General features: G+C 36.3%; 1 protein-coding gene across 1 annotated transcript in view; it reads right to left on the reverse strand.

The window, feature by feature from the left end:
* The window catches only part of CD44 (CD44 molecule (Indian blood group)), a 78510-nt gene that overhangs the window by 13117 nt on the left and 39377 nt on the right, over positions 1–26016 (reverse strand). Inside the window, exons 2-13 of the mRNA XM_029284747.1 lie at positions 25599–25764; positions 17907–18043; positions 17075–17146; positions 15804–15944; positions 14714–14800; positions 10343–10471; positions 7253–7381; positions 5881–6054; positions 4180–4371; positions 2960–3136; positions 825–1007; positions 244–423 (exon numbers count right to left, since the gene is read on the reverse strand). Coding sequence (XP_029140580.1) covers positions 244–423; positions 825–1007; positions 2960–3136; positions 4180–4371; positions 5881–6054; positions 7253–7381; positions 10343–10471; positions 14714–14800; positions 15804–15944; positions 17075–17146; positions 17907–18043; positions 25599–25764 — 1767 coding nt within the window. The remainder of the gene's footprint in view (positions 1–243; positions 424–824; positions 1008–2959; positions 3137–4179; positions 4372–5880; positions 6055–7252; positions 7382–10342; positions 10472–14713; positions 14801–15803; positions 15945–17074; positions 17147–17906; positions 18044–25598; positions 25765–26016) is intronic.

Genomic DNA, 26016 nt, shown 5'->3' on the forward strand with positions numbered 1-26016 from the left:
AAGTGAATTAGCATTCTTCCATAAACTGATATGGAAATTATATGTCCTCTCGTAAACCTTGAGGAATTGATGATCAGTTTAAGAGCTATTCAGCATCATTTCTCACATACTTTTTGGCTGTATTTTTATACAGATTATATGTTGAAATACCATATAATATATTTATGGATTTTTTTTCTTTTTTGAGAAAGACCACAAACATGGCAGAATAAGCTGATTAAAATTGTATTTTCTGAGAAATACCTGTCTGAGTTGTTTCCAATTCAGGCTTTCTTTCAATCTGAATAATTTCAGACTGAAAATCATCCCTAGTTTTGTTTTCAGGAAGATCATTTTTATTGTCCAGTCCTGGATGGATGTCATAAAATAATGGATTTTGTGTGGTTTCGTTGTCTTTTCCTTTTTCCTTGGAGACTACAGTTGCTGCAACAATTGATTTCAAAATCAATTCTCTTGATAGCATATTACTTATTATTTACAATAGATTAAGTAATCTCTTACCTAGTTCAGAAATATGAACCAGGTAATATCTACTAAATTTTTTGGGAGAAATTTTCCAGAGAAAATCAATTCTGTCAATTTTTCTAAATTTAATTTATGAATTTATCTGAAGTAAATAGAATATATTGTCTTCTAATGTACAAATACAATCTATCCCTATACAGGTAGGATTTATTCTCACATTATGTATTGATCATATATGAGAAAGTTTTATTGATAATAATTTACAATCCATGTGGAACAATAGTTAATGGCCTCACATTCTACGTTTTTAAAGCAATAACCCAACTCAACCAGAAAAATAATAGAAAACAAAAATTAAAAAATATTGCTAATACCTGTATGTGAAAGTTTATTGTCATGCTTACTTGCAGTTGGATGAAGAATTCCAGGCAGCAATTGCTCTCTAGATGTGTTTGTGTGATGTTTTTCTTCACTATCCTCTAGGTGCAATATTGAATGATGAGTAGGAACTTCGGAATCAGTACTAACACTGGAAACTACTGCTGTTACAAAGATGGCTGGGTCAGTTTTAAACACTTTTCAGAGCTACTTTTCCAGTTGCTCTTTTACATAGTTATAAATAGAAAGATAAAACCAAGAATATCTTAAAACTGTTTTAGTGGAGTTAAAATGTTTATACATTGTATGAAATAAGTTTTTTTCTTCCTTCCATTCAATCATGTCCGATTCCTGGAAACTGATTGAAGAAGTCTCTGTAGTTTTCTTGGCAAGGTTTTTCAGAAGTGTTTTGCCATTGCCTGCTTCCTAGGGCTGAGAAAAAGTGACTGGCCCAAGGTTACCCCTCTGGCTTTGTGACTAATGTAGGATTAGAAGTCATAGTTTCTGCTTTCTAGCCTGAAACCTTAACCACGAGATCAAACTGGGTCTCAATATAAAGTATTGTTGTTGTCGTCGTCATTTAGTTGTGTCCAACCCTCAAGCCAATGAAGTATATTATACCTATATCTACAGTGCCTAATTCAGCTAGAAAAATTCATGTTCTTTTCTTTCTTGACAGCAGAACAAATACTGCTGTGGAATAAGTCCCTTTCCTGCTAGAATTAAAAAGAGGAATGTTATATTGTGCAGGTAGTCCTCAATTAATATCTACCCCGTTTAGTGACTGTTTGAAGTTAGGATGGTATTGAAAAACTAACTTTATGACCTGTTCTCATACGTACAATCATGGGGTTGCTATCTGGGCAGTTTAAAACTGGCAGGCATTAACAATTGTCACAGGATCCAATGATCACATGATTGCCATTTGTGCACATCACAGCCAGCTTCCAACAAGCACAGTCAATAGAGAAGCCGGAAGTAAAGACAAAATTCAGTCATGTGATGTCTTCACTTAACAACTACAAATGACTCACTTAAGAATCTCACTGCTTAGTGACTGAGTTGCTCATCCCAATTGTGGTCATTAAGCAAAGAATAACTATACAAGAACTTGGGAAAGTATAATAAACTCTAGAGCAGTGATGGCGAACCTTTTAGAGACCGAGTGCCCAAACTGCAACCCAAAACTCACTTATGCATCGTCGGGTGCCGGATGGGCGTGGCCATTGGCTGAGTGTGGCCAATTGGCTGGGCGTGGCTGCGATGGTAACGGCAGACTGGGTGGGACTAAAAAGTTCAATCAATCAATTCCAGCTTTGCAAGATCTTTTTTTTCCCCACAAGAAGTTGAAATTGACTGTTTGATTGAACCTTTTTTTTTTTTTGTACACGGCGGCAGAGGCCTAAAGCGAAAAGGTTTTATAAAACCCAGCTGAAGGCCTAGGACTGGGGCGACGGCGCATGTGCCCACAGAGAGAGCTCTGAGTGCCGCCTCTGGCACCTGTGCCATAGGTTCGCCACCACTGCTCTAGAGCAACAACAACAACAACAACAAAAAGAGAAAATGTAATTTTTTTAACCTTTCCTTTTTCATGGCCATTTTCATCTGAAAAGTTATTTCAGCTGATTTCTATTCTAGCTATGCTTTTAAAATGTAGACAAGGTATCCACCTATTTAGACAAGTGTTGACATCAACAGGTCATGAGAAACAGACCTTTTGTAACAGTGCTTTCAACTATGTTAAGACTATATTCACACAATTTTTCTTCTTAATTCTTTTCACCTAGCTCTATCTATTGTATAAAAATTATGAGAAGCAGAACAGCATGATTAAGAAAATAAAGAACTTATCCAGAAGAATGAACATCACTGACACATATAATTACCCCAAAGAACTCCATTTTTAGTCAATAAACATGGTCCACTTTTCCTAACCGCCAGAACCAAAATAAAGGAAATTTCAAATTTCCATTTGTACAATAGCATTTCCTTTCATGCAACAGATTTTAGAGGATGCCCACAGTGGAACCAATGGATGCTGTTAATGGACACATCATTGGAAATAATTTTATATGCCACACAGTAACATTATTATAGACAGTTAAACTGCCAATACCTGACTGCGAAGATGCATTTTCATAATAGTTGTCCCTTGGAGGCACAAGTACTTGTACGATATCATGGACTGTCCTGTTTGTGACAGAACTTTGACTCCTGTGTGAAACTGTATCAACAGCTGATGGCTGATGTTGATGTCCTTCTTCATGTTCAACACTTCCATTGAAGAATGTAACTGTTGCAGTTATGGTAAATAAGGCAGGAATAAATTTTGACTATTCATGTATTCAGTTGATGGTGTCTCAGATCCAAAGATCTGAGGGCGCTTTTAACAAACAAATATGCATTTAGGCTTTCTAGCTCAGTTTAAAAAGAGCATATACAAAAGTTTGCTTGCATGTTAGATCTCTTAATATCAACAAGCTGCCAAGGTTATTAAGATGTCTTGGGTTCAGTGTATTTCACAAATTTTCTGCCAGAATTAAAGTAAGTAACTGCATGAAGTAGAATTTCCCAAATTATATGGCAACAGAACTAAATCAAAATATTTGCTTTTTCTATTAATCAAATTTAAGCAACCAACTAGTTTCAGTGATTTCAGAAGGTTCAAATCCCCTAAATTCCAAGGTTTTACTTCAATCAAATTGTATGCAGCATGCAGTACAAATAATTGCAAATGGGCATGAATCACTGCGCTGCGTGCAGCAGAGACCTGTTCACACAGTAAAGTCTATAACCCTCTATTCTCACATCTGAAGCCTTTTATTACATCAAACCACTGACTCATGTTCCCTATGTGACTTTCCAGGTCAGCCAAAGATATGTCAGATATCAAAGGAAGAGCCTTGCTACCTGCAATGAACCTTATTGCTCCTTATAAATTAGTACTGCAAACCTGTTCTAAGACGTTAGTAAATTCACAGGTGAATTTACAGAGAAATACAGAATATAGATTCTGAGAGAGTAATTATGTTCGGAAGCCAATTTCATGTATCTAGTATATTTCTAAGCCTAATGCCTTTGCAAAGTAACTATGTAAATATATTTTCACATAATAACTTGCTGAAGAGTCAGTCACTATTTAAAAGTGTAAACTGCTGTCTAAATCAACTCTAAAATAATCGGAGTGAATTGAGGGGGAAAAAAAGCAAAACTCAGTTCTTATTTATACCTTGTGTGGAAGGGTAACATCTTTTGTTTAGAAACTTGGATGAGAAAACAAATGCAGCTATTTTAAAGAGAAAGTTGGCTCTGTAATGGAAGTATTCATATTGTTACCTGGATGATGAAAAGGGTCTTTTTCCAGGGTATTTTCATTTTCATCAGAAGTGGAAAATTCTGGATGTAACATGTCTGAAGTGTTGATTGCAGGGGATATTGTGTCTTCAATTTCCAGTTCAGGAAATGCACTCGCCAGTTGAGGCTGCTTTGAGTCTTCCTGCTTGAAGAAATCATCACTGGAGGACATAGCTGTTATGATGATGTTTTGAATCAATTCCATTACTATGTTTGCTGAATAACCATCCAGATTATCTTGTTAAAGTATACATGGCTTGCACTTTCATTTATGTGCGTTAGGCAGAGGAAGAGGAAAGTAGATAAAATTTTGGAAAGTATTGTTGAATTCACAGGTCCCAGAATCATCACCACAATTTTCAGAAATGGTTGATTTTCCAGAGATGCCCCAGACACCAGAAACAATAGTAGAAGGAATGTAACAGCAATAGAGGCAGAAAAAATGTGATAGCAGCTTGCACCCTTATCTGATCTATCAAATGTGTTTGATAGATGCAAAGGCTTTGTACCATCTGGATTCACAGTAGCATCTTAAGTCCAAGAACATGATCCTTTTCCTTCCTTTTCTTCTTTTATTTGGACATTTTCTTTCTTGAAATATTTTGGACACTCACTTCAGAGACATAGTCCAGATTTACATTTTCAGCTCAAAAGCTTATTTTGGATGGCATTCATTGCCTGGATGAAGTTCAGACAATTAAGCTTATTCAGTTCTAAAGGTGCTGCTGTATAAATCCAAGGAAATTAAAGTAGAAATACTATGAAATACTGAAGCCACACTACCAGATTTATCCTTTATTGTCAATTTATTAAATCATTTAGCAGAAAACATAATGCGTTACACATTATGATTACTAAATCTAAGAGAAAAAGCTTTAGATAGTGAGAAAAAATTGTAATTGATAACTCAAAAGAGAAAGCCCACAAAAAGCCCCGTGCAGTAAGATAGATCTTCCCATCTTCAAGAGAAGATGTCAATACTTTTAATAAGAAATAAAGCTGCAACTGTACAACAAGTTTGTCTATCAGCATACAAATGCAATCTATTTCTCTTGTTCTAATGTTGGCAAAAGTATGCCTTTAGATAAAAAGCAACTATTATTACCCAAGTATTTGTTTGCGAAATGGTTTAAACCAGTACTTCCAAAACATTTTCCTTGATCATACAAAACAACTTATCAAAAGTCCTTTTTACCCAATGTAGGTAAAACACTCTAAGTCAATTTACTGTAAATTTCCCTGTTGTGATTGGGAAATGGGTTTGTGGGTCGTTACCCAAAGAAAATCCACTTCTAAATAATTTACCCAGGTTTAGGAAGCACAGTTTTAATCCTGGACAGAGTAATGCTCCAATTTGGCATTTCAGTAACTTTCACAAAACTCTGGAGCCTGAAATAACGTTAAAGTGCCGAGACTCTGGCTTCACCAAAGCTGCATAATATTTACATCTTCAATATCATAGTTTTGGTAGATAAAGCAAACACATTTGGAAAATGTCTCTATATGTTTGAGTCTATTTTCCTGTTTGAAGTAAGCACAATGTATTACCTGCATACTCCAGTTAAAAATAGCAATACTTCCAACTACTAACTACATTCTGAGTTTTGATATTGGGGAAAGAAATTCTATTTCAAACTAATATAAATGAAAAATATGTTCACTATCATGCTTAATTCCTCATACCGGTAGTGGTTGAATATTGTTCATCATCACCTAGAGGAACAATTCCAGGTAGGACATCCGCTCTTGTGTCATTTGTTGAGTATCTGACTTCACTGTCCCTTCCAGAATGTACAGCAGGTAGCAATATACCATGGGCTGATTCTTCTTGTTTGACATCTCTGCTGGAGTTCACAGCTGTTGTGACAATGGTTCAATTGACAATGGGTTGAATATTTGGAATCCCATCATCAACTAGCACTTGGGCTTAAGCTATTTTAGAGAATAATGTAACTGTACATGTTAAGATACAGGTTTTAAAAAGTACAGATCATATATATACTTTCATGTACTTGACAAATGTGCATACGTGAGCCCCCAAGCATGACGGTCTCATCAGAAATGCACTATTTCTGGTACAGACAGATGAAATAATCAGACGTAAAAGAACAAGCAATATCTTCTTCCTAAGTTGAAAGCATTCACTGTGGGTAGTTTGTAGTCTGATGCCTTAACCACTACATCAAACTGGTTCTACATTAAAGGAAGTTAGGTTTGAGTCAACAACCCCAAGCATGTAAGTGTAACACTAACATTAAAAAAAGCTTCTGAACCTTGAATAGTTTCATGGTCCACAACATCTATACAGGTAAAGATTTTTTTTGGCCTGGAACTACGTAAGAGGAAAGTTTTCATCTGGCAAATAGTTGCTATAGGAACAGAATCAGTCATGTTGTGAAATGTAGAATAAAAAGAATAAAAGGTAACGCCTTTTCAATATGTTCTCATATTTTAACTTCTCCATATAATGCTAATGTGCATTAATCATGTAGTTCCATCACCAATGCCACCTGCTCCCCAACAGTAGCATAGGTATAACAAAATGAATTAAAATAGAAAAAGATAGCAATTAACAAGAAAGAAATTTATTCAGATTTATGCGTAGAGAACTTTGAAGCACCATAATAACCACCACCAAAACCAAAGCTAAACTTGTCAAAGAACATAGATGTTTACCAATTTGACATTTAATTTTGGATTTGCCAAGTGAAAGTATAAAACAGACATCAATGGAAAGCAGATAAGGCAGCTCAGAATTTGGCCCCTTCCGATTCCATTTCCAGCATTAGCCAAGACAGACATTTTCCAATGCAAAAGCCACTGCCAGCTATGCAAAATAGTTCATGCAGAGAAATACAGAGCAAAATCATCCGCAGTTGAAACTGCAATTTTGCTATTATTTACTACTATCTATCTCAGATAAAATATTCTTTTGTAGATCAATACAAATACTATACTATTGAAGATTTAAGCCTACATATAAATGACATTTTGCATCTTTATAATGGCTTAATTATTTTCTATAATACAATGCACGATAGGGATTAGTTCTTACTGGTATTTGATGACTGAAGTTCCTTATCACCACTGTTGTCCCACTCAAGAACTGTTTCAGGATTTTTTTGCCCAGACCCTTCTTCGTCATCATCATCACCACCACCATCATCATCTTCAAAACTCTGATCTATTGATTTATTGATGTAAACTTACAGTAAGATTTGTATATTTTCATCCAGTTATTCATTTCTCTGTTGCCTATATCATTAATATGCTCTTGCTTCACTGACTGGAATAGTCAATAAGATATGAAGAATGGGTTATCTAATTTCAGTTCCATTGTGCTCTCTCTCTCTATTTCTCTCTGTGTCTCTCTGTGTATGTGTGTGAATTCAAAAAACAACAACAAACAAGTTCACTTTAAATGAGTGATAGAATCTGGATTGTGCCCTCTGATTGTGATTTAAGGAAGGCAAAACAGGTTGTGCTAGTAAACACATACAGAATCATTTTTACTTCAGCAACTGCAACATTTCAATGAAATATGAGGTACTTAAGAAACTGTTTCAAATCACAAATGTAATCCTAATTCTAATTTTTAAAAGGATCTCTCCCATAAAATGGGGGGGGAGACTTCTTTGGAAGAACGTAAGTGGAATCTGAATATGAATTTACTTGGAAAGCAGGGAATGGAATGGAAGCATTGTATTCTCACATAAAGCTAATTAATATAGAAATAATAGCACAATAGGAACTATATTACATTCTGAGCTGACTCAAGAAACTATTCAGCAAACGCACATCTCCCAGATTCACTGGGCCTGCTAAAGTTATGCAAAATCATAGAGCAAGGAATAAAATCTATGTATAGGCAAAGAACAAAAATTTCCTGCAACAAATCCAATCAGGAGAATGTACTAGCAAGTTATGAAAAAGCCGTGATTATTTTAAATGCATTAATATGATAATATATTTTTATTCCAAATAATTAGAGGTGATTTAATTTGAATTTTCTGAATGAATTTGAATGAAACTGAACAGAATAACTTTTTTACTCTTAAATTACAATACTGAGATAATAAACTAAAAAAGTAATAAACTTAGTAATCAAAGACTCCTTCTGGTACTATTATGAAATTTAATATTATGCACATCTTTTAAGATAACATAGTTATCCTAAAGCTTATGCTACAAATCCCTAAATCAGTACTGAATCAAAGATACAAAAGGAGTCAACCAACAGTCAACTGAATTGATATGTTAACTGTGGAAATACTGTCACTGATATCTGGTTGGAAAACAGGTAAATAAGTTTGCAGTATTTTTATTAAGTAAACTAACAATTCTTGATTAAGCTGCAGAAAGGAATGTTAAAGTCTTTGCAATTCATTTCAACTCATCACCAACCTGGCATTTACACTTGAACTGCATGCTTTGAACTAATTATCAAAATTGGGAAATGGTTAAGTGTAAGTTCTTTCCTCTCTATTTTATATTCTGGTGCCTATATTTATTCTTACACTTCATTTCAATGAGTATCCATGTTGTGTATCAGTTATGAACGATACAACTGTAATTTGGTTTTCTGAGTACATGTTTCAAGGAGAAATAGGACAATATGAAAAGCAAACACTGTTCACCTTTGGCATCCTACTCATGTATTTTGCAACCAGGTATTCATATCAAAATATCAATACGCTTACTGCAGCCAGCTTTCTCTTGCTAAAGCCCCATGTTGCCTTTTAAATATATATTTCAGTTCTTTTCTGGAAGACATATATTTATAACATGGGCAGCATACAAAAAGTCAATTATAAATACAACACCCCCCCCACAAATCCCTCACAATATACTGAATGTCAGCTAAAATCATAAAATGGCAACCAACTGTGTTTCTAAAAAAAAGTTTATATCAGGGGATAAGTATGTACAAACTGTTCTCTCTGTGAAGATAGAGTATTTCAGAGAAACATACATTTCTTCCTCCTGATAATGTTGATCCAGCATTCGTTTTCCAAAATGAATCTTGCTAAAAAGGGTCTGATCCTACTGAATCATATCCAGAGCATGACAATCATTTCATATTCTAGAACAGGCATGTCAAAATTGCGACGTCACGTGACGTCACACAACGTATCGGGCCGGTTTTGCCATTGCCGGGAATGGGGTGGGCGTGGCTGCCACATGACGTGTCCAGCCCACAGGCCGGCAGTTTGACACCCCTGTTCTAGAAAGTATATGTCCAGAAAACTGCAGATCCATACTAAGACTTGGATGGATTGATGTGACTGTGATCCAGAGGGAGAATAACACATTCTACAACCATTTATTGATAGCACAGTAAATATTCAGCTGATAAAATGTGGAGGAAAACTTCCCAAATGAATGGAGAAGCACAATGCAGAACTTTAGAAATATTTTGTTTTTCTCCAATTATACAGAACAGTTTAAATCCATTAAGGAACCAGCTCATATAAGACTTTTCTTTGTCATGTCGTCAAGTTTTTTTTTCCTTTAAATTGTAACTCTTATAGAAATGGGCTGCTTTGAATAGTTATAATTTACAATGCACTTAGATAAACAATATTGGTGTAGGACCTGAGGATATGAGCTTTTGACTTACATGTTAAAAAGGAAATGTTTACAGGGTCTTATCTGTGTGTAAATTATATGACACATTTTATTTTTAAAAGTAAACTGAAAGGAAGATTAAAACTGGTTTAAAACAATTAACTGTTTAGAAATTGACTGTTTATTAACAAGCAATGCCCCTGCACTATAATTTCAGTTGAAGCAATCATATGTCTTTCCATACTATATATGCAAGAGATATGCCCATTAGCTTTTGTACATGTCGGCACATAGATTAATTCCTAAAATAGCATGCCCTTAAACCATACTTAAGTAGTATGCTCTTAAAGAAACAGTTTCATTTAGGTCCAAACAACAGACTTCTATATGACATAGCTGGTTACTTGGCTACCGGTATTACAGTTCATGTTTCTAATGCACCAATACCAGAACTATTCAAGCAGCACTCATGAAGAATATATGCCATATTTTTTTTCCCAGGGAAACCACATTTTTGGCCAGACATTTTGAAAAAAAGCAAGAGACTATGATTGACTAAAATGTTTCAAAAGTTTACCCTCGCTGGAGGTTGTATTCTGCATTTCTTTAGGTTCTTCAGGTGGCCACCATAATGGAAAATCTTCAGTGATTTGCTGATCTTGACTAGAATTTCCATGATGCTTTCCATGATTTGAATTTTCTTCAGCTGTAATGATGGCAGAATAACTATAGTGTTGAATATGTGTTGTATCTTCGATCAATACAACGTCCTCATAGAAGATGATAAAGGGCTACTTCCTGTGTCCTTAAACAGCATTGCTGTTGTTGGTTTTCAAATAATATACTCATACATATTTTATTTTGGAAGTATCCTAAGACAAGATGGATTACACACTAACAATACAAACGTTATGAACCCAAAATAAAGATTTGGGGGTTGGAAAGGGAATCCAAGTAATAAACATAGTAAGTTGAACTGGGTTATCTTTAAATCCAGATGTTTTGCTTCTCAAACAAATCTAATTTCATCATGGTTATATTAAAGGATGATAAGAATTTGCATTTCTATTGTCAATTCAGAAATAAAATGGGATATCCAGCATTCTTGAATTGAAGCTTCATAATTTTGATAATGGAATTTTCAAACAGGAAGCTAATTCAAGGATCACATTTCCACAGTTATTTTTGTTCAAATGCCAAGTCTTAGTCTTTCCTTGTGGCAATGCAAAGATAGAGAAGAGCATAATAATTTCCACCATTGTAAAGTATAGAGATGTAAATCTAATGGAGATCATTTTCAATGATAAAAAAAGAAAGCAACAACAATACAAAGAACAGAAGCCCTCGAAGAGATGAAGATATCAGGAAGAAGAGGAAGAACCCACTGAAGTAAATATAGCAACTTTCTATTTCAGCACAATGGGAAGAGTGGAAGTGATGATGGTTAAGAAATATATGTTGGAATTCCATCACATATGTTCCCCTCGCAGACACAAGTGATAGCATGTTCTTTTATGCATAGTCTAAGAATGGAAACTCTTAATTTTCAGTTTTGAGTTTCCAAACAAAATCAGGAATAAAACTTATTTGGCATAGGGATTGAACTGTAAAATATTTTTTCTGGATTATCTATTCAATGTAATCTTCATTATCTGCCAGTCAATCCCATAATCTGAAGTTCATGCAATCATAATTGTATAAAGTTATTTTAGAACTTTAATTTTTCTCTGTTCAATATACAGTACAACATACACGTATTCTATTTACATGGAAGTATCAAAGCTAAAGTTCAAGTCTATTCACTCTCTAAAAAGCCACATAAATGTAGCAGTATTAATATAAGCAAAGTTCCTTCCCCAAACCAAAGTTTCTTATGTAAAATACTTCATGTGACGCAATCATATTTTTCATGAATATACATTCTGTGCACCAACAATAGAACATTCAGTGCAATTATAATTTATAATTTATAGCTAACAAAAAGTCAATTGCAAAATAGCAATCTTAAACATGGGAAATTCCATCATATCACCCATGCATTCACCCAAATGCAGAAAAACACATACAAGCTATTGAGATATGCTTTTGACAGAATGAATCATGTGAGAGGGAGGAAGGAACCCAGAGTATAACATTGCAACCAACACAGATCAATAGGATTACATTAATCCTTGATCTAGGCACAGAGCAGAAGAGTACAGAAAAAAACATTCCCATTTGCAACCACCACCTGCAATGTTTGGAAGCATTTGAAATAATAAATATTTGTCAATTCTATTTTAATGTTTTTTACTATACAACATAGACCACCACAGAGACAAAGTTATTAGTTTTAAATCACATAGCTGCAAAATTTAGCATATAAAATTGCTTTAATTATTCCTAGGTATTTGAGAAATCAGCTTTTCCATGAAATCGAGGAATGGGTCCAGATTTTTAAAAACACACTAGTTTAAATGGCTTTATTGGCCAGATTTTTGAGACCTGTTTCCAGCTTACCTTTTCATGAACTGATGAAAATTGGTTTCTAGGTTTGCCAATTTTCACCAGAAATAAGTTTATGCTTCTAATCTCTGACAATGAAACAAACAGCTGCATTCAAAGTAAGCATTGCCAAAAGCAAATCCTGAAAATTTGCAATTGTAGGTAAATATCCAAAGTAATAACAAAGGTTTTCATTATAACTGCAGGATCTCTGAAAAAAATGAAGACTGTTGCATAAATTAAACCATCTTGCTCTATAGAAAACTGCACATATATACTGCTAAATATGTTTCAAAATAGAAAAAAAGATGCACTTATGAATAATTAGAAACATATATTGGACAGAGAGGCCATTATCTTGGAAGGAAAAAACATATATGACAAGTTTTTCTAATGGGTAGATCTCCACTAGATAGTCTCATGCCTATTTGTACGTATTTAAACATCAGGAGTTGAAAATAATAATTAGGAAGTTGGAGATTATTGATCAATCAGTTTTATGAAGACAATAAAAAGAAGTTTATATTAATGTCACCTTGAGAATATCTTCTATTAGTTAGCCTGTTGTATAACATAACTTCTAAATCTAAAATTAATGCTGAGAAAACAGAAACTGTTGCAATACCAAAGTCATGTTAATAGTTAGCATGTATGTAAAAAGACAAACAAGAAGGAAATGATCCATTAGATTAGAACAATTCATATAAAACTGTTATTTGGATTAACATGAAATTCTCTTTGGCTTCACTTCTGAGAATCCAAATATATTAGCAGAAAAATAGAAAAAAAGCCAGTATATATGAAGAAAGGCAAGGTGAAAGCAAGATGAAATGCCATCACAAAGCTGGATGACAAAATCTCAAACGGAAGTTCTTCCTCTAGATATTAAATATTATCATAACACAGTAAACACTTTCTTTGCCTTATATATAGGCAGTGGTGGGATTCAAATACCTGAACAATCGGTTCTATTATGTGATGCAGGCCTGGGCCTCCGATGCCTAGAATAGACTTCCGGTGGGCCATTCATGCACTTCCGGTGGGCCGTTCTAGGCCTAGGAGGCCTCCTCCAGGCCTCCGATGTCTAGAACAGACTTCCGGAAGTGGCATCAACGCACTTCCAATGGGCCGTTCTAGGCCTCCTCCAGGCCTCCGATACCTAGAACAGACTTCCGGAAGTGGCATCAACGCACTTCCAATGGGCCGTTCTAGGCCTCCTCCAGGCCTCCGATGCCTAGAACGGACTTCCGGAAGTGGTATCCATGCACTTCTGGTCGGCCGTTCTAGGCCTGGGAGGCCTCCGAGGCCTAGATTGGACTTCCAGAAGCCAGCCAGTTCTCCGAATTCAGGTAAATTTAGTTACCGGTTCTCCTGAACCAGTGCGAACCGGCTGAATCCCACCACTGTATACAGGTCAAATAACCATCCCTGGGGGTTTTTAATGAGCATTTTGGCTGAAGGATCCACAATGACATATCTTTCCAATATAATTGTTAGAAATGGTAAGAAAAAAAACCAATTACTTCTTCTAAGAAGATTTACATTTGTATATCAGGCCAAGCCCCAAAGACAATAAATCCAGTTGAGTCCAATCTTTTATTGCTTACACCAGGGGTAGTCAACCTTGGCTCTTTTATGACTCGTGGACTTCAACTCTCAGAATTCCTGAGCCAGCACAGCTGGCTCAGGAATTCTGGGAGTTGAAGTCCACGAGTCATAAAAGAGCCAAGGTTGACTACCCCTGGCTTACACCTAACGGATAGAATCTTGCCTACTGACACTCTATACTAATAATATACACTGACAGATTCTGCATATCTACAGTGCGACTACCCTAAGACTCCTCACTTTTCCTGACACCACATTTTCTTAAATTGGACTTCTCTCTGGAATGTACTGCTTCCTCCCTGGGAAAGCTCTGTGCTGCCAAGACTCCCTTCTACTGCTTCTCCAGGTGCACATTCCATCAAACAGGTATTGGGGGGGGGTGGATATTCTTAATGAATGCTAGAGATTTTAATTTTAGTCACAGACTGTAGAGACTCTATTAGAGAAATACATCATTCAGAAATATTTCATAGAACAAAACATGGGCACAAAAGGAGCAAACGACTAGTCCATATAAAATCATCTGATCAGCCTTTACCCATGAAACTCATCCTCCCTTTTTTGGAAAGCAAATACCTAATGGCTCTACAACAGAGATATCAAATACCATGAACTCATTATTATAACATACCATCTGTAGCAATTACACAGTATAAAAACTGAACACACTGAACCTAAATGTTCTTGTCATATACCAGAATTTTCATTTCTTCTTATTCAAGCTGTTCTTTACTTTAGAAGATACAAGAGCTTAAATGTATAATTCTAATTATACATATACATATATACATACACACACACACACACACACACAAAACCAAGTTACAACAGATACTAGTACAATTATCACACTTACTAGGATTCTGATCTTCAGGATTTCCTGGATGGTGGTAATGGGGGTCTTCACTTCCATATACTGCTGTAAACGTTGTGATATCATCCTCTGTGTCATAAAATATGAATGAGCTGTACTCCTTTCACTTAGAAACCAACCAACAACACAATTTTCAATCATAAGTCTTACAACTGTGTTTTGCATTCATGATTTTGGGGGGACCAAATGCTTGCTATTTTATGGCATTTTCTCTTAGCGTAAATGATATTTTAGTTATAAAAAGCTTGTGCCATATGCTTTCTGTGGACTATCACGCACAATTAGTGTATGTACAATTACCAATGTGTTATTCAATTAGATACAGTTTTCCTAACACTTGAAAGAAATTCTCATTTTCTTTTTCCAATGATAAATGCTGCATTCAAGTTTCAGGAATCCTAACGAAGCCAGGGCTGATCAGCAGGAATCCTACTGAAGCCATATTTTCTCTTAAGCCCTTCATTTTACATATCCTATAAGTCAGACAAGGCAGGCTAATAGTAAAAGCTATAAAAATAAATAGGTAATACGCACAAGAACCTGAATTTGATAAACAGAAGTTTCTTTTTATACTGGGTTAGGTGATGACACAGGAATAGTCACATGGATAATGGAAAGTTTTCTGGCTGTTTTATTGTGCTTTGCTTTGAGGTGGGATAGCTAGAGAAAATGTATTATATTATATGTACTGCACTGTACAGTAAACCCCAAACAGATTTATGGTGTCATGTTTTATGACTCTCCTTTAAAATTTGCCACTGATTCACTGTCTTGGTGGGGAGACCTTTGAATTAGCAAAAAATAGGATCAAGGGGTCCAGCTAGGGAGCAACACATTGTCACTTTTTTTTCAGTCCTGTTGTAACTTTAAACAGTTACTAAATGAGGACTATCTCTAATGAAGGACTACCTGTAACAAACAACTTTCCCCAATCTATTTCAGCTCCCAGAAGCTTCAGTAATGCTGATGCTTGCTGACTGATTCTGAGAACTGAAGTCCACTCATCTGGAAGCAAGACGGTCTATGAACTTTCCAAGGCACTATTTAAATGTCATTCTTAGAATGCAAATACCTGATATGAAGTCACTGGGATCTGTAGTTCCTCTGCCAATTGCAGAACCACTGCCCACACTACTGTCATCTTCAGTAACTTGTGGCCTTTCGGTGACCTTCTTTCCTTCAACATACCGTGATCCATCAGCATTGAAAATTTCTGAATGAAAAAGGACATACAGTATTTAACACTACCCTGTTGATTGAAACTAGACAAATGGTGCAGGAAATATAGTTATATAATGCAATGTGAAAACTTATTAAACCCTTACTCAAACATAAACAATATGTGAATATATCGCTCAGTTTAGATTCTGCTGAAAAATAGGAACCTAAGTGGTAGAAAGCTTCAAGCTATTAAGTTCCTCTCTCTTCCTCTGATATGGTCAGAATCAGAATATGTCTTTTTCTGGGGTTCACTGTTACATATGACATTCTGATTAAATCTACACAATTATTCATTTATAAGGTACTTCAAAAATATATGATTTGGTCCTAGCTTGTTTCAATGAGCCATAATTTTGATTAAGAGTAAACAGTATTTCAGGAATCACAATTCTGCTTCAGAAACTTAGAGATGGTGGCTACAGGAGCCAATCTATAAATGTGTCAACATGAAAATAAACGATCGGTCCAATTTTCAGTCCATTTGGGAAAGGTTTGTAAGATTCTGCCAATTAAAAAGGATTTTTTTCCCGCAACAGTACGTCTAAATTATTTTGACCACTATTATGAAATAATCCCTTAATAAATCATTATCTCTGTCATACAGTAATGATTGTGCACTTTGTATGTGTATTTACAAGAAGTACTTCTTTTCTATGAAAAGTGGAACATAATATATTTTGTGCATGTAACACACAAAATGACCTTCCCTACTAGAACTATGCCAACATAACACTGCACAAAATAACATGCCACAAAGCACTATATATTGAGGTCTCTGGAATGCTTGATTTTTGTGAAACTTGTAAAGAAAAGAAGTCTATTCAATTCCTTTTGAGCATCACTTGCTGAGTTTACAATCCTATCCTATGCAAAACACCCATAACTGCAACATCAAACTATCTATGATAAATTCTCACTAAAGACTCCCAGAGAAAAATGTATCTCATGTTTCTTAATTTTGCAACTGATTTCTGCTTGTAAATTAGTTTAAATAGACTTTGTTATCACTTCAAGCCAAGCTAAGTCTCACCCAAGTTTAGTGACATATTCCACACTCTTCATGCCCTTTAGTTTCACCAGAGGAAGGTTTTATATGTTAAAAAAAAGAAATTCAATCCTTACCAATACTGCTGTTATTATCAGGCAAAGCTGAATATAACTTTTTCACTGGTTCACAAACCACATCTCTTGATTCTAAAAATGGGAGACAAAATGGGAAACAAAAAAATCAACAACAACTTTTGTAAAATGAAAAAAGAAAGTGGTGAAGGCCTCCAGGGCTACAAAATGTGGGAAGCACTATGTGTTTCCTGTCGTTGTATGTATGTACGTACGTACGTAAGTACGTACGTAATGTTTCCATAAAATTCATGTGGATTATGATTTAGTTGTTTCTTTCATTGCTCTAGTTGCTTAACTACATTGGATTTTTACTTTTAGAGACAATAATGACAGAACCATTATTCAAGACCTTTCCCAACTCCATATAAACAGCAAGTAAAGTTCATGTTTTGGAACAAAAGCAGCATATTGGAGATGAATCTGAGTTGTATCTGTCACTTATATCTCCATAGTCTTTCTTCTCTGCAGACTTCTGCTATTAAAAGTCTGCAGCAGGATTGACACAGCCTGTGAAAAAACAAGCCAGCTTCAGAGACAAGAGGAGTGCTGCAATCTTCAACAACATATTCTATTTTTACTTTTGTTTTTGCTTGCTGGAGGGCATAATACCAAGAGTGCTATGAAGCAACTATCAGACCACAATGTCTGATATTCAACAAATCCAACAAATATTGTTGGATTTGTTCATTTTCATGGATCATGAGGTATGCTGACCAGGAGCAAATGGTTTCTTCGTACACATTGTTCTCTCCTATCTTTATTCTATTGTGCTTCTGTGTCAAATACAAGATTTTCCCAGCAGTAGAAAATATGTGACCAACCCAAAGCATACCTGACGAATTGAAGCAATATGCATCGTATCGGTCAGAAAAATTTGAGGAAAGTACATAAATTCCTGTGTTGTTTGCTGCACAGAGAAAATAAGGAGTATGCCTGGGAAGTACGACTTTGCCTTCTATATAGCCATATCTAGAAAAAAAGGGAAAAAACATTATTAATTCAATGTGTGAAACTATATAGCCAAACATCCCAAAGAAAAAGAAATGCAAGAAAGTAAAATGGCTGTCTGAGGAAGCTTTGCAAATAGCTGAGGAAAGAAGGGAAGCGAAAGGCAAGGGAGAAAGAGAAAGATACACCCAATTGAATGCAGAATTCCAGAGAATAGCTAGAAGAGATAAGAATGGCCTCTTAAATGAACAGTGCAAAGAAATAGAAGAAAAGAATAGAATAGGGAGAACCAGAGATCTCTTCAAGAAAATTGGAGATATGAAGGGAACGTTTCATACAAAGATGGGCATGATAAAGGACCAAAATGGCAGGGATCTAACAGAAGCAGAAGAAATTAAGAAGAGGTGGCAAAATTACACAGAAGAACTATACAAGAACGAGCTTAGCATCCCTGATAACCACGATGGGGTGGTCACTGACCTCGAGCCAGACATCCTAGAATGTGAAGTAAAATGGGCCTTAGGAAAACTGAGCAACAACAAAGCTAGTGGACGCTGAGCTATTCCAGCTGAGCTATTCGAAATCTTAAAAGACGATGCAGTAAAAGTGCTACACTCAATTTGCCAGCAAATTTGGAAAACTCAACAGTGGCCACAGGATTGGAAAAGATCAGTTTACATTCCAATTCCAAAGAAAGGCAGTGCCAAAGAATGTTCAAACTGTCGCACCATTGCACTCATTTCACATGTTAATAAAGTTATGCTTAAAATCCTACAAGCTAGACTCCAGCAGTATGTGGATCGAGAACTTCCAGAATTACAGGCAGGATTTCGAAGAGGCAGAGGAACTAGAGATCAAATTGCCAACATACGCTGGATCATGGAGAAAGCTAGGGAGTTCCAGAAAAACATCTACTTCTGCTTCATTGACTATGCTAAAGACTTTGATTGTGTGTGGATCACAACAAATTGTGGCAAGTTCTCAAAGAGATGGGAGTACCAGACCATTTTATTTGTCTCTTGAGAAACCTATATGCGGGTCAAGAAGTAACAGTGAGAACTGGACACGGAATCATTGATTGGTTCAAAATTGGGAAAGGAGTCCAGCAAGGTTGTATTCTATCGCCCTGCCTATTTAACTTATATGCAGAGCACATCATGAGAAAGGCAGGGCTAGATGGAATCAAAAGTTGGAATTAAGATTGCTGGGAGAAATATCAACAACCTAAGATATGCAGATGATACCACTCTAATGGCAGACAGTGAAGAGGAACTAAAAGAGGGTGAAGAAGGAGAGTGCAAAAGTTGGCTTGAAACTCAACATTAAGAAAAGCAAGATCATGGCATCCGGCCCTCTCAATTCCTGGCAAATAGATGGGGAAGAAATGGAGGTAGTGACAGATTTTATTTTCCTGGGCTCCAAGATCATCGCAGATGGGGACTGCAGCCAAGAAATTAAAAGACACTTGCTCCTGGGGAGGAAAGCTATGGCAAATCTAGACAGCATACTAAAAAGCAGAGACATCACCCTGCCAACAAAAGTATGTATAGTCAAGGCCATGGTTTTCCCAGTTGCAATGTATGGCTGTGAAAGTTGGACCATAAGAAAGGCTGAGCTCAAAAGAATTAAGGCTTTTGAACTCTGGTGCTGGAGAAGACTCCTGCNAGTCCCCTGGACTGCAAGGCGATCAAACCGGTCAGTCCTAGAGGAGATCAACCCTGACTGCTCTTTAGAAGGCCAGATCCTGAAGTTGAAACTCAAGTACTTTGGCCACCTAATGAGAAGGAAGGACTCACTGGAGAAGAGCCTAATGCTGGGAAAGATTGAGGGCAATAGAAAAAGGGGACGACAGAGAATGAGATGGCTGGATGGAGTCACTGAAGCAGTAGGCGTGAGCTTAAATGGACTCCAGAAGATGGTAGAGGACAGGAAGGCCTGGAGGAACATTGTCCATGGGATCGCGATGGGTCGGACACGACTTCGCAACTAACAACAATATAGCCAACATTTGCATATCAACTATATGGTGCAAAGCAGGGGTCCCCAACCCCCGGTCCATGGACCGGTACCGGGCCGCAGCAAGTCAGCAACTGGGCCGCACAAACAAGCAAAGCCACATCTCCAGTCCACAGAAAAACCTCTCTCTGCATAATTAGTCCCTGGTGCCCAAAAGATTGGGGACCTTTGGTTCAAAGCACTACAGAAATGTAGCAACACAAAATTATGACAAACTCTCAGTGATACAGAAAATGGAAAATGCAAGGGGTGTTATTGAATGTTATTCAAAATTAATATAGAACCGAATGTAATAATAATAAAAACAAAGCTTAAGGAAATGAAAGAGCATATTACATTCCCATGCTGTGGTCTAACTAATTTAAAAAGTGTCCTAAAGTATTCCACTTCAAGTAATTTGAAAGGTCAACAAGATTGGGGCAGGTTTTACTCCTAGGGGATGGGTGTTTCATAACATGGAGGGCTCCTTCTCTTGGTCTCTATTCTCCCAGATCTTACAGAAATGAGGAATTACAAGTAATTCTCCCTGTGATGTTGGCATTGGTCAGGAATGCATGATATTGAGTTGTAAAGCTATAGATTTCATTTGTATGGCTTTTGTATTCTAAATGATTTCACAGCTTAGTAGAATGCAAACAAGACAATGAAAAAGGATTAGATATAAAAAAGAATCTACAACCATTTTGTTCCACTGATCTTCCTTAAATTTAAGAAGTACAAATTAGTACTGAACAAAGTATCTGCAAGAATGAAGCAGCCATCTTCAAAGCACTGAAACAGCTGCCCCTCTTGAAGGCATTCAAGGTTGCTTTGAGGCTTTTCCCAGATTATTTCTGCAAGCATAATAATAATAATAATAATCATAATTTAAATTATATATGATTAATAGATAATAAATAAATGCATCTAGTATACATGCATGAACATTTTGTTCAGGGTAAAGTCTCAATGGAAGTGCTGTTTGGGCATGCACATGCAAAGAACCTGGGAAAAGTTGAAGAAGCTATACCAAGTCTTCTAGAACATGGAAGCTGCCTTAAAAAAATGGAAAGGTACTTTGAAAGAAGCTTTGCAAAATGCTCCTTTTGTATCCTATTTATCAATCTAGCATAAATTGCATAATTGTATGCATTATTTCCTTAGTATGCTATAGTCAAGGGAACCATATTGCTGTGATTATCTCTCTCTCTCTTTTTAAGCAACTTTGGAGAGAATTTCTAACTGAAATCCTAAAGAACCAGAGCAGTTTAGATAGTACTGGGTCATGAGATAAGTCAGGATAGCCAGTAGTGGCCTTCACTCTAAGTGCCTGCCATTCTCAGACTCATAACAATAGTCCCATATATATTGTTTCAACTCCTCCCACCACTCTGCATGTTATAACCTTGGATTCCCAAAGGGTGTATCAGAGGCCCCCAACCTTTTGGGCACCAGGGACCGGTTCTGTGGAGAAAGATTTTTCCACGAACCAGAAGGGGCATGGTTTTGTGTACTGCCTGCATCCAGCAGATGGGGCTTCCCGGTTGCTGGTATGCCACAGCCCGGTGCCGGTCCATGGACCGGGGGTTGGGGACCCCTAGGGTATATGATAAATTTTCCCACATATGGGTTAGGAAATAAATATTAAAGAGACCATTAGTCTTTTTGAAATTGGACTTTTTGTATTCATTATGTGAAGAAAAACATTCTGTTCATGCATTCAGGAAAGGATAAGTACACTCTTCAGCTATTAAATAATACACTATCGCTTATTATAGAAAGAGATATATTAGGCAATTTATGAAGTTTTATCTCTTTCAGCTCTATGATTCCATGAATCCAGAATCCCTGTCTCCCCTGATGCAGGAGACAGAACCACATTCTAGTGTATCTGCTGAATGTGGAAAAACACCCCCCCTCTCTAAACATTGTGATTTTGTAATAAAAATGCTAGTGTGCAACAACAATTTATCAATACAAGGCAAGTAAAAAGTGTACTAGCCTTCTTGTTATTCTGTATTGAATGTAAGTATCTATGGAACCTCATAAGTCAAGCAGAAATATTAATATTATGTACAGTTAAATGCATGTATAATTAAGTAATAAATTACGGTAATCTTTACAACCTCACATTAACATTTCCATACTAATAGTGGATTTTATTCATATTTTTTTCATATTCATCTTCTTTTCCATTTGTGTATTTTAAATATTACAAAGGCTATAATCCTAACAATATTTACATTCTCAATGAATTCTGGACACATGTAGAATCACAATGTATTGTTTTCTAATTTAAAAGTGTTATGATGATCTACAGAACACTGCTCTTTCTATTTTTGTTACAGAATTAGGCAAAGAGTCATCATTGAAAAGGATGTTTTTTCATGCCCAGTGGAGCTAAATAACAACCAAGTGAGCAGCACATGCAAAAGCATTCTTCTAATATGGGCAGGTTGATACAGGTAAACTAATCTGATTCCAAAAGATAAAGGGCATTTATAATGAAAACAGATTTCAATTAAACTCGGAAATACAGTGCCTACTGATGAAAAAACCAACATGTTTGTATGCTGGTAGAGGGGCAAAAGTTGTTAATGAATGCTCAGGTGAAGAGATTCTTATACATTTGGCTACACACAGAAACGCACACACACACCTTCCCCTTCTCCCTTCTCAACAAACTCAAAGCAGCTGAGATAATAATAATAATAATAATAATAATAATAATAATAATAATAATAATAATAATAATAATAATAATAATAGTAAAGTTGGAAGGGACCTTGAAGGTCATCTAGTCCAACCCCCTGCTCAGGCAGGGTTCTTCCTAATTTCCTAAAGTTGCAACTTCAGGAAGTCATCAGGCAAAAAATTATATACAGGTAGTCCTTGACTTACAACAGTTCATTTAGTGAACGTTCAAAGTTACAACAGTACTGAAAAAAAGTGACTTATGACCATTTTTCACAGTTACGACCTATGTAGCATACCCATGATCATGTGATCAATGGGGAAGCCAGATTCACTTAACAACCAGGTTACTAACCTATCAACTGCAGTGATTCATTTAACAACTGTGGTAAGAAAGGTCGTAAAATGGGGCAAAACTCGCTTAACAAATGTTTTACTTAACAACAGAAATATGAGGCTCAATTGTGGTTGTACAAGTAGAAGCCCCATCAACAGGCTGCTCAACTTTTGTCTAGGCCAGTGTTTCTCAACCTTGACAATTTTAAGGCATGTGGACTTCAACTCCCAGAATTCCACAGCCAGCAATGCTGGCTGTGGAATTCTGGGAGTTGAACTCCACATGCCTTAAAATTGTCAAGGTTGAGAAACACTGGTCTAGGCTTATGGACAGGGTGTTCTTTTTTAATTTGGTGTGTTCAGGGTTGAGTTGGAGGTCAAGAGCTTTGCATATATCTGTACCAAACCTAGGCCTTTATGCAAAGCCAGCATATATTGGCAACTTTTTAAAGCTTTGTTTAAAAAAAAAATCAGAGACACATATAGTAGGCTATTTCATCACAACAGAAACACCTATGTTACATCGGTTCATTATATCAAATCTTCACATGGCATGTACCATATACGAAAATTTTCTGAAAAGCTTTGATACCGAAATACTAATTTCCCACTTACATTATGCTCCTGCATTCATTTAACCTTACACTATTTTCTTAACTCAAAAGAAAACAAGCTATATGTAGGAGGGAGCTTGTATATAAATGTGCATTGTGAGTTGGAAAACAGTGAATCGTTACCCAAGACTGAATAATCACACAACTAAGCATGCATTCAAAAATATTGGTTTTCTCTTTCTCCCACATTGTATATTATTTTGATTCCTTCTGAAAATGGAACAGTGATATAAGTCAGGCCAAAGGTCCAACATTGCTGGCAATGATTTTCTGACATACTGATCATAATGGACATACTGGTTTTAATTTTTTTCAGTGGAGTTAAGTATTTTAGAATAACTGCATTAACAGCAACTTGCTAATAAACTACTTTTTATGTTAATGAGGGTAATTACCTTACATACCACTAGATTTGTATTTATTATTAATACTTTGAAAGTACTCTCATACAAGTCTGAACAATGCATGAAATTATAGCTTAAAAATTCAGAAGCAATAGCTCGGCAACTTTCCATCAGAACATGGGGTAGGAATATTTTCTACATTATATCATTTCTCTATCATCATCGTTAGAGAGATGAATGATTAGAAATGCTGACATAGCATATATCTTATGCTATAATTTTACTTCCAGCAATTGCCAAACGCTAGTAATAAGCAGTAGTCTTTACAGCAGTGGTTCTCAACCTTTTTAATGCCACGACCCCAACCGGTCGTAAGTCGAGGACTAAACCGGTCGTATGTCGAGGACTAAACCGGTCGTATGTCGAGGACTACCCAACCGTTCGTAAGTCGAGGACTTTCCCTGCCCGGGAGCGCCGCACATGCGTGGTTCCGCCCCCTGCGCCGGCCGAGGCGTAGCTGGCAAGCGGCAGAGACGGAGCAGGCTGACAACCAGCTGGCCCAGCCCAAGGGAGGTAAGGTACCCGCCGGAAAGGGGGAAAAATGGCGGACAAAAAAAATGGCGGACAGCCTTGCTTGGCAACCCCCATGAAATGGTCGATCGACCGCAAATGGGGTCCCGACCCACAGGTTGAGAACCACTGCTTTACAGGGTTGACATTGCCAGACCAGTCTTCAACCTGCCCTCTAGCACAGGTATCTATGCAGGTGGGCAGGAAGACACAGAAATATTTGCAAAGCTGATGATGAAAGCTACTATAGCACAATGACTAATATTGTACTTAGCCATAGAAGCTGGGAAGTTTCAAGCTCAAACCTTGACCTGGGTGGCCTTAAAAGAAACCACTATTCTCTTACCCTCCACAACTCAGTCACTGAGATAATTATATTAATCTACTTTGCAGGTTTGCACTAATAATTACTTTAGTAATGGCTGTAAATGTGTTTTAAAAATGACGCTCTTCAGTTGGAAGTTTGTGAATATCTCACATTAGTGACAGGGTTGAGTGAGAGAAAGATCTTGAGGTGTCTCATCATTTTATTTTTGTAAAAAAGAAAAACTAGTTAGACAAAGCTGAAAAGACAAAAAAGACCAGCACAAAGAAGACAGAAAGAAAGAAATAACAAAGGCTTCCAAATCAGTCCTTAAGAGTATAATAATTACACAGAGCCATCTGACTGTTACTACTAAGATTTTCCATATGTAAATCTTCCAAGAGAAATTGAAGGTGCATACAATAGTTAAAAATAGATAATACCTCAGGCTATGTTTAATTTAAAAAGTTAGGTCCTGACTCTGAACAGTCTGAAAAAGTAAGGTGGCCTGAAGTTGGTTATAATAATTAATTGTTAAAATCAATCCAAGAAGAGAAAGCACCAAGGAAAATTAGCAAAGATAAATATATTGCACATTTAAGGAGAAAAACTGAAAAAAATGTAAAGGGTAGGTAAGGGAAACAACACATGAAAAAAAATCTGTATCTATTCTTTGACAGTACATCTGTGTCCATTGTATATTTGGAAAGGTTTCCTACCTGCAAGTTTCAAAACCCAGGGTGTAGGCTTTTTCCATTTGGTCCCATGTTGGGATGGTACTATTAAGTGCTTCGCAAAGCTGAACAGCCTCTTCTCTCGTAAGGCTGTAGCGTTGATTCTTCTCTACATGGAAAACACCTGCATATCTACAACTTATATTCAAATCTGTTCATTGGGAAAAAAAACAGAAAGAAAAGAGCATTGTCATGATTTATTTATTTATTTATTTATTTTCACTAACTTCTATGCCGCCCTTCTCCCCACGGGACTCAGGGCGGCTCACAGCATGTTAAAAAACAACACAAAAAACATTTCCCCTATAAAACCAATTAAAACCAAATATATTAATGGCTGTGTCATTATTAAAATGTTTAAAAATTTTCCCTATTTAAAATTCACCCTAGGTCAGTCCCGCTT

The sequence above is a fragment of the Protobothrops mucrosquamatus genome, unplaced genomic scaffold, assembly GCF_001527695.2.
Source record: "Protobothrops mucrosquamatus isolate PMUCROS unplaced genomic scaffold, P.Mucros_1.0 scaffold891, whole genome shotgun sequence".
Classification (NCBI taxonomy): Eukaryota; Metazoa; Chordata; class Lepidosauria; order Squamata; family Viperidae; genus Protobothrops; species Protobothrops mucrosquamatus.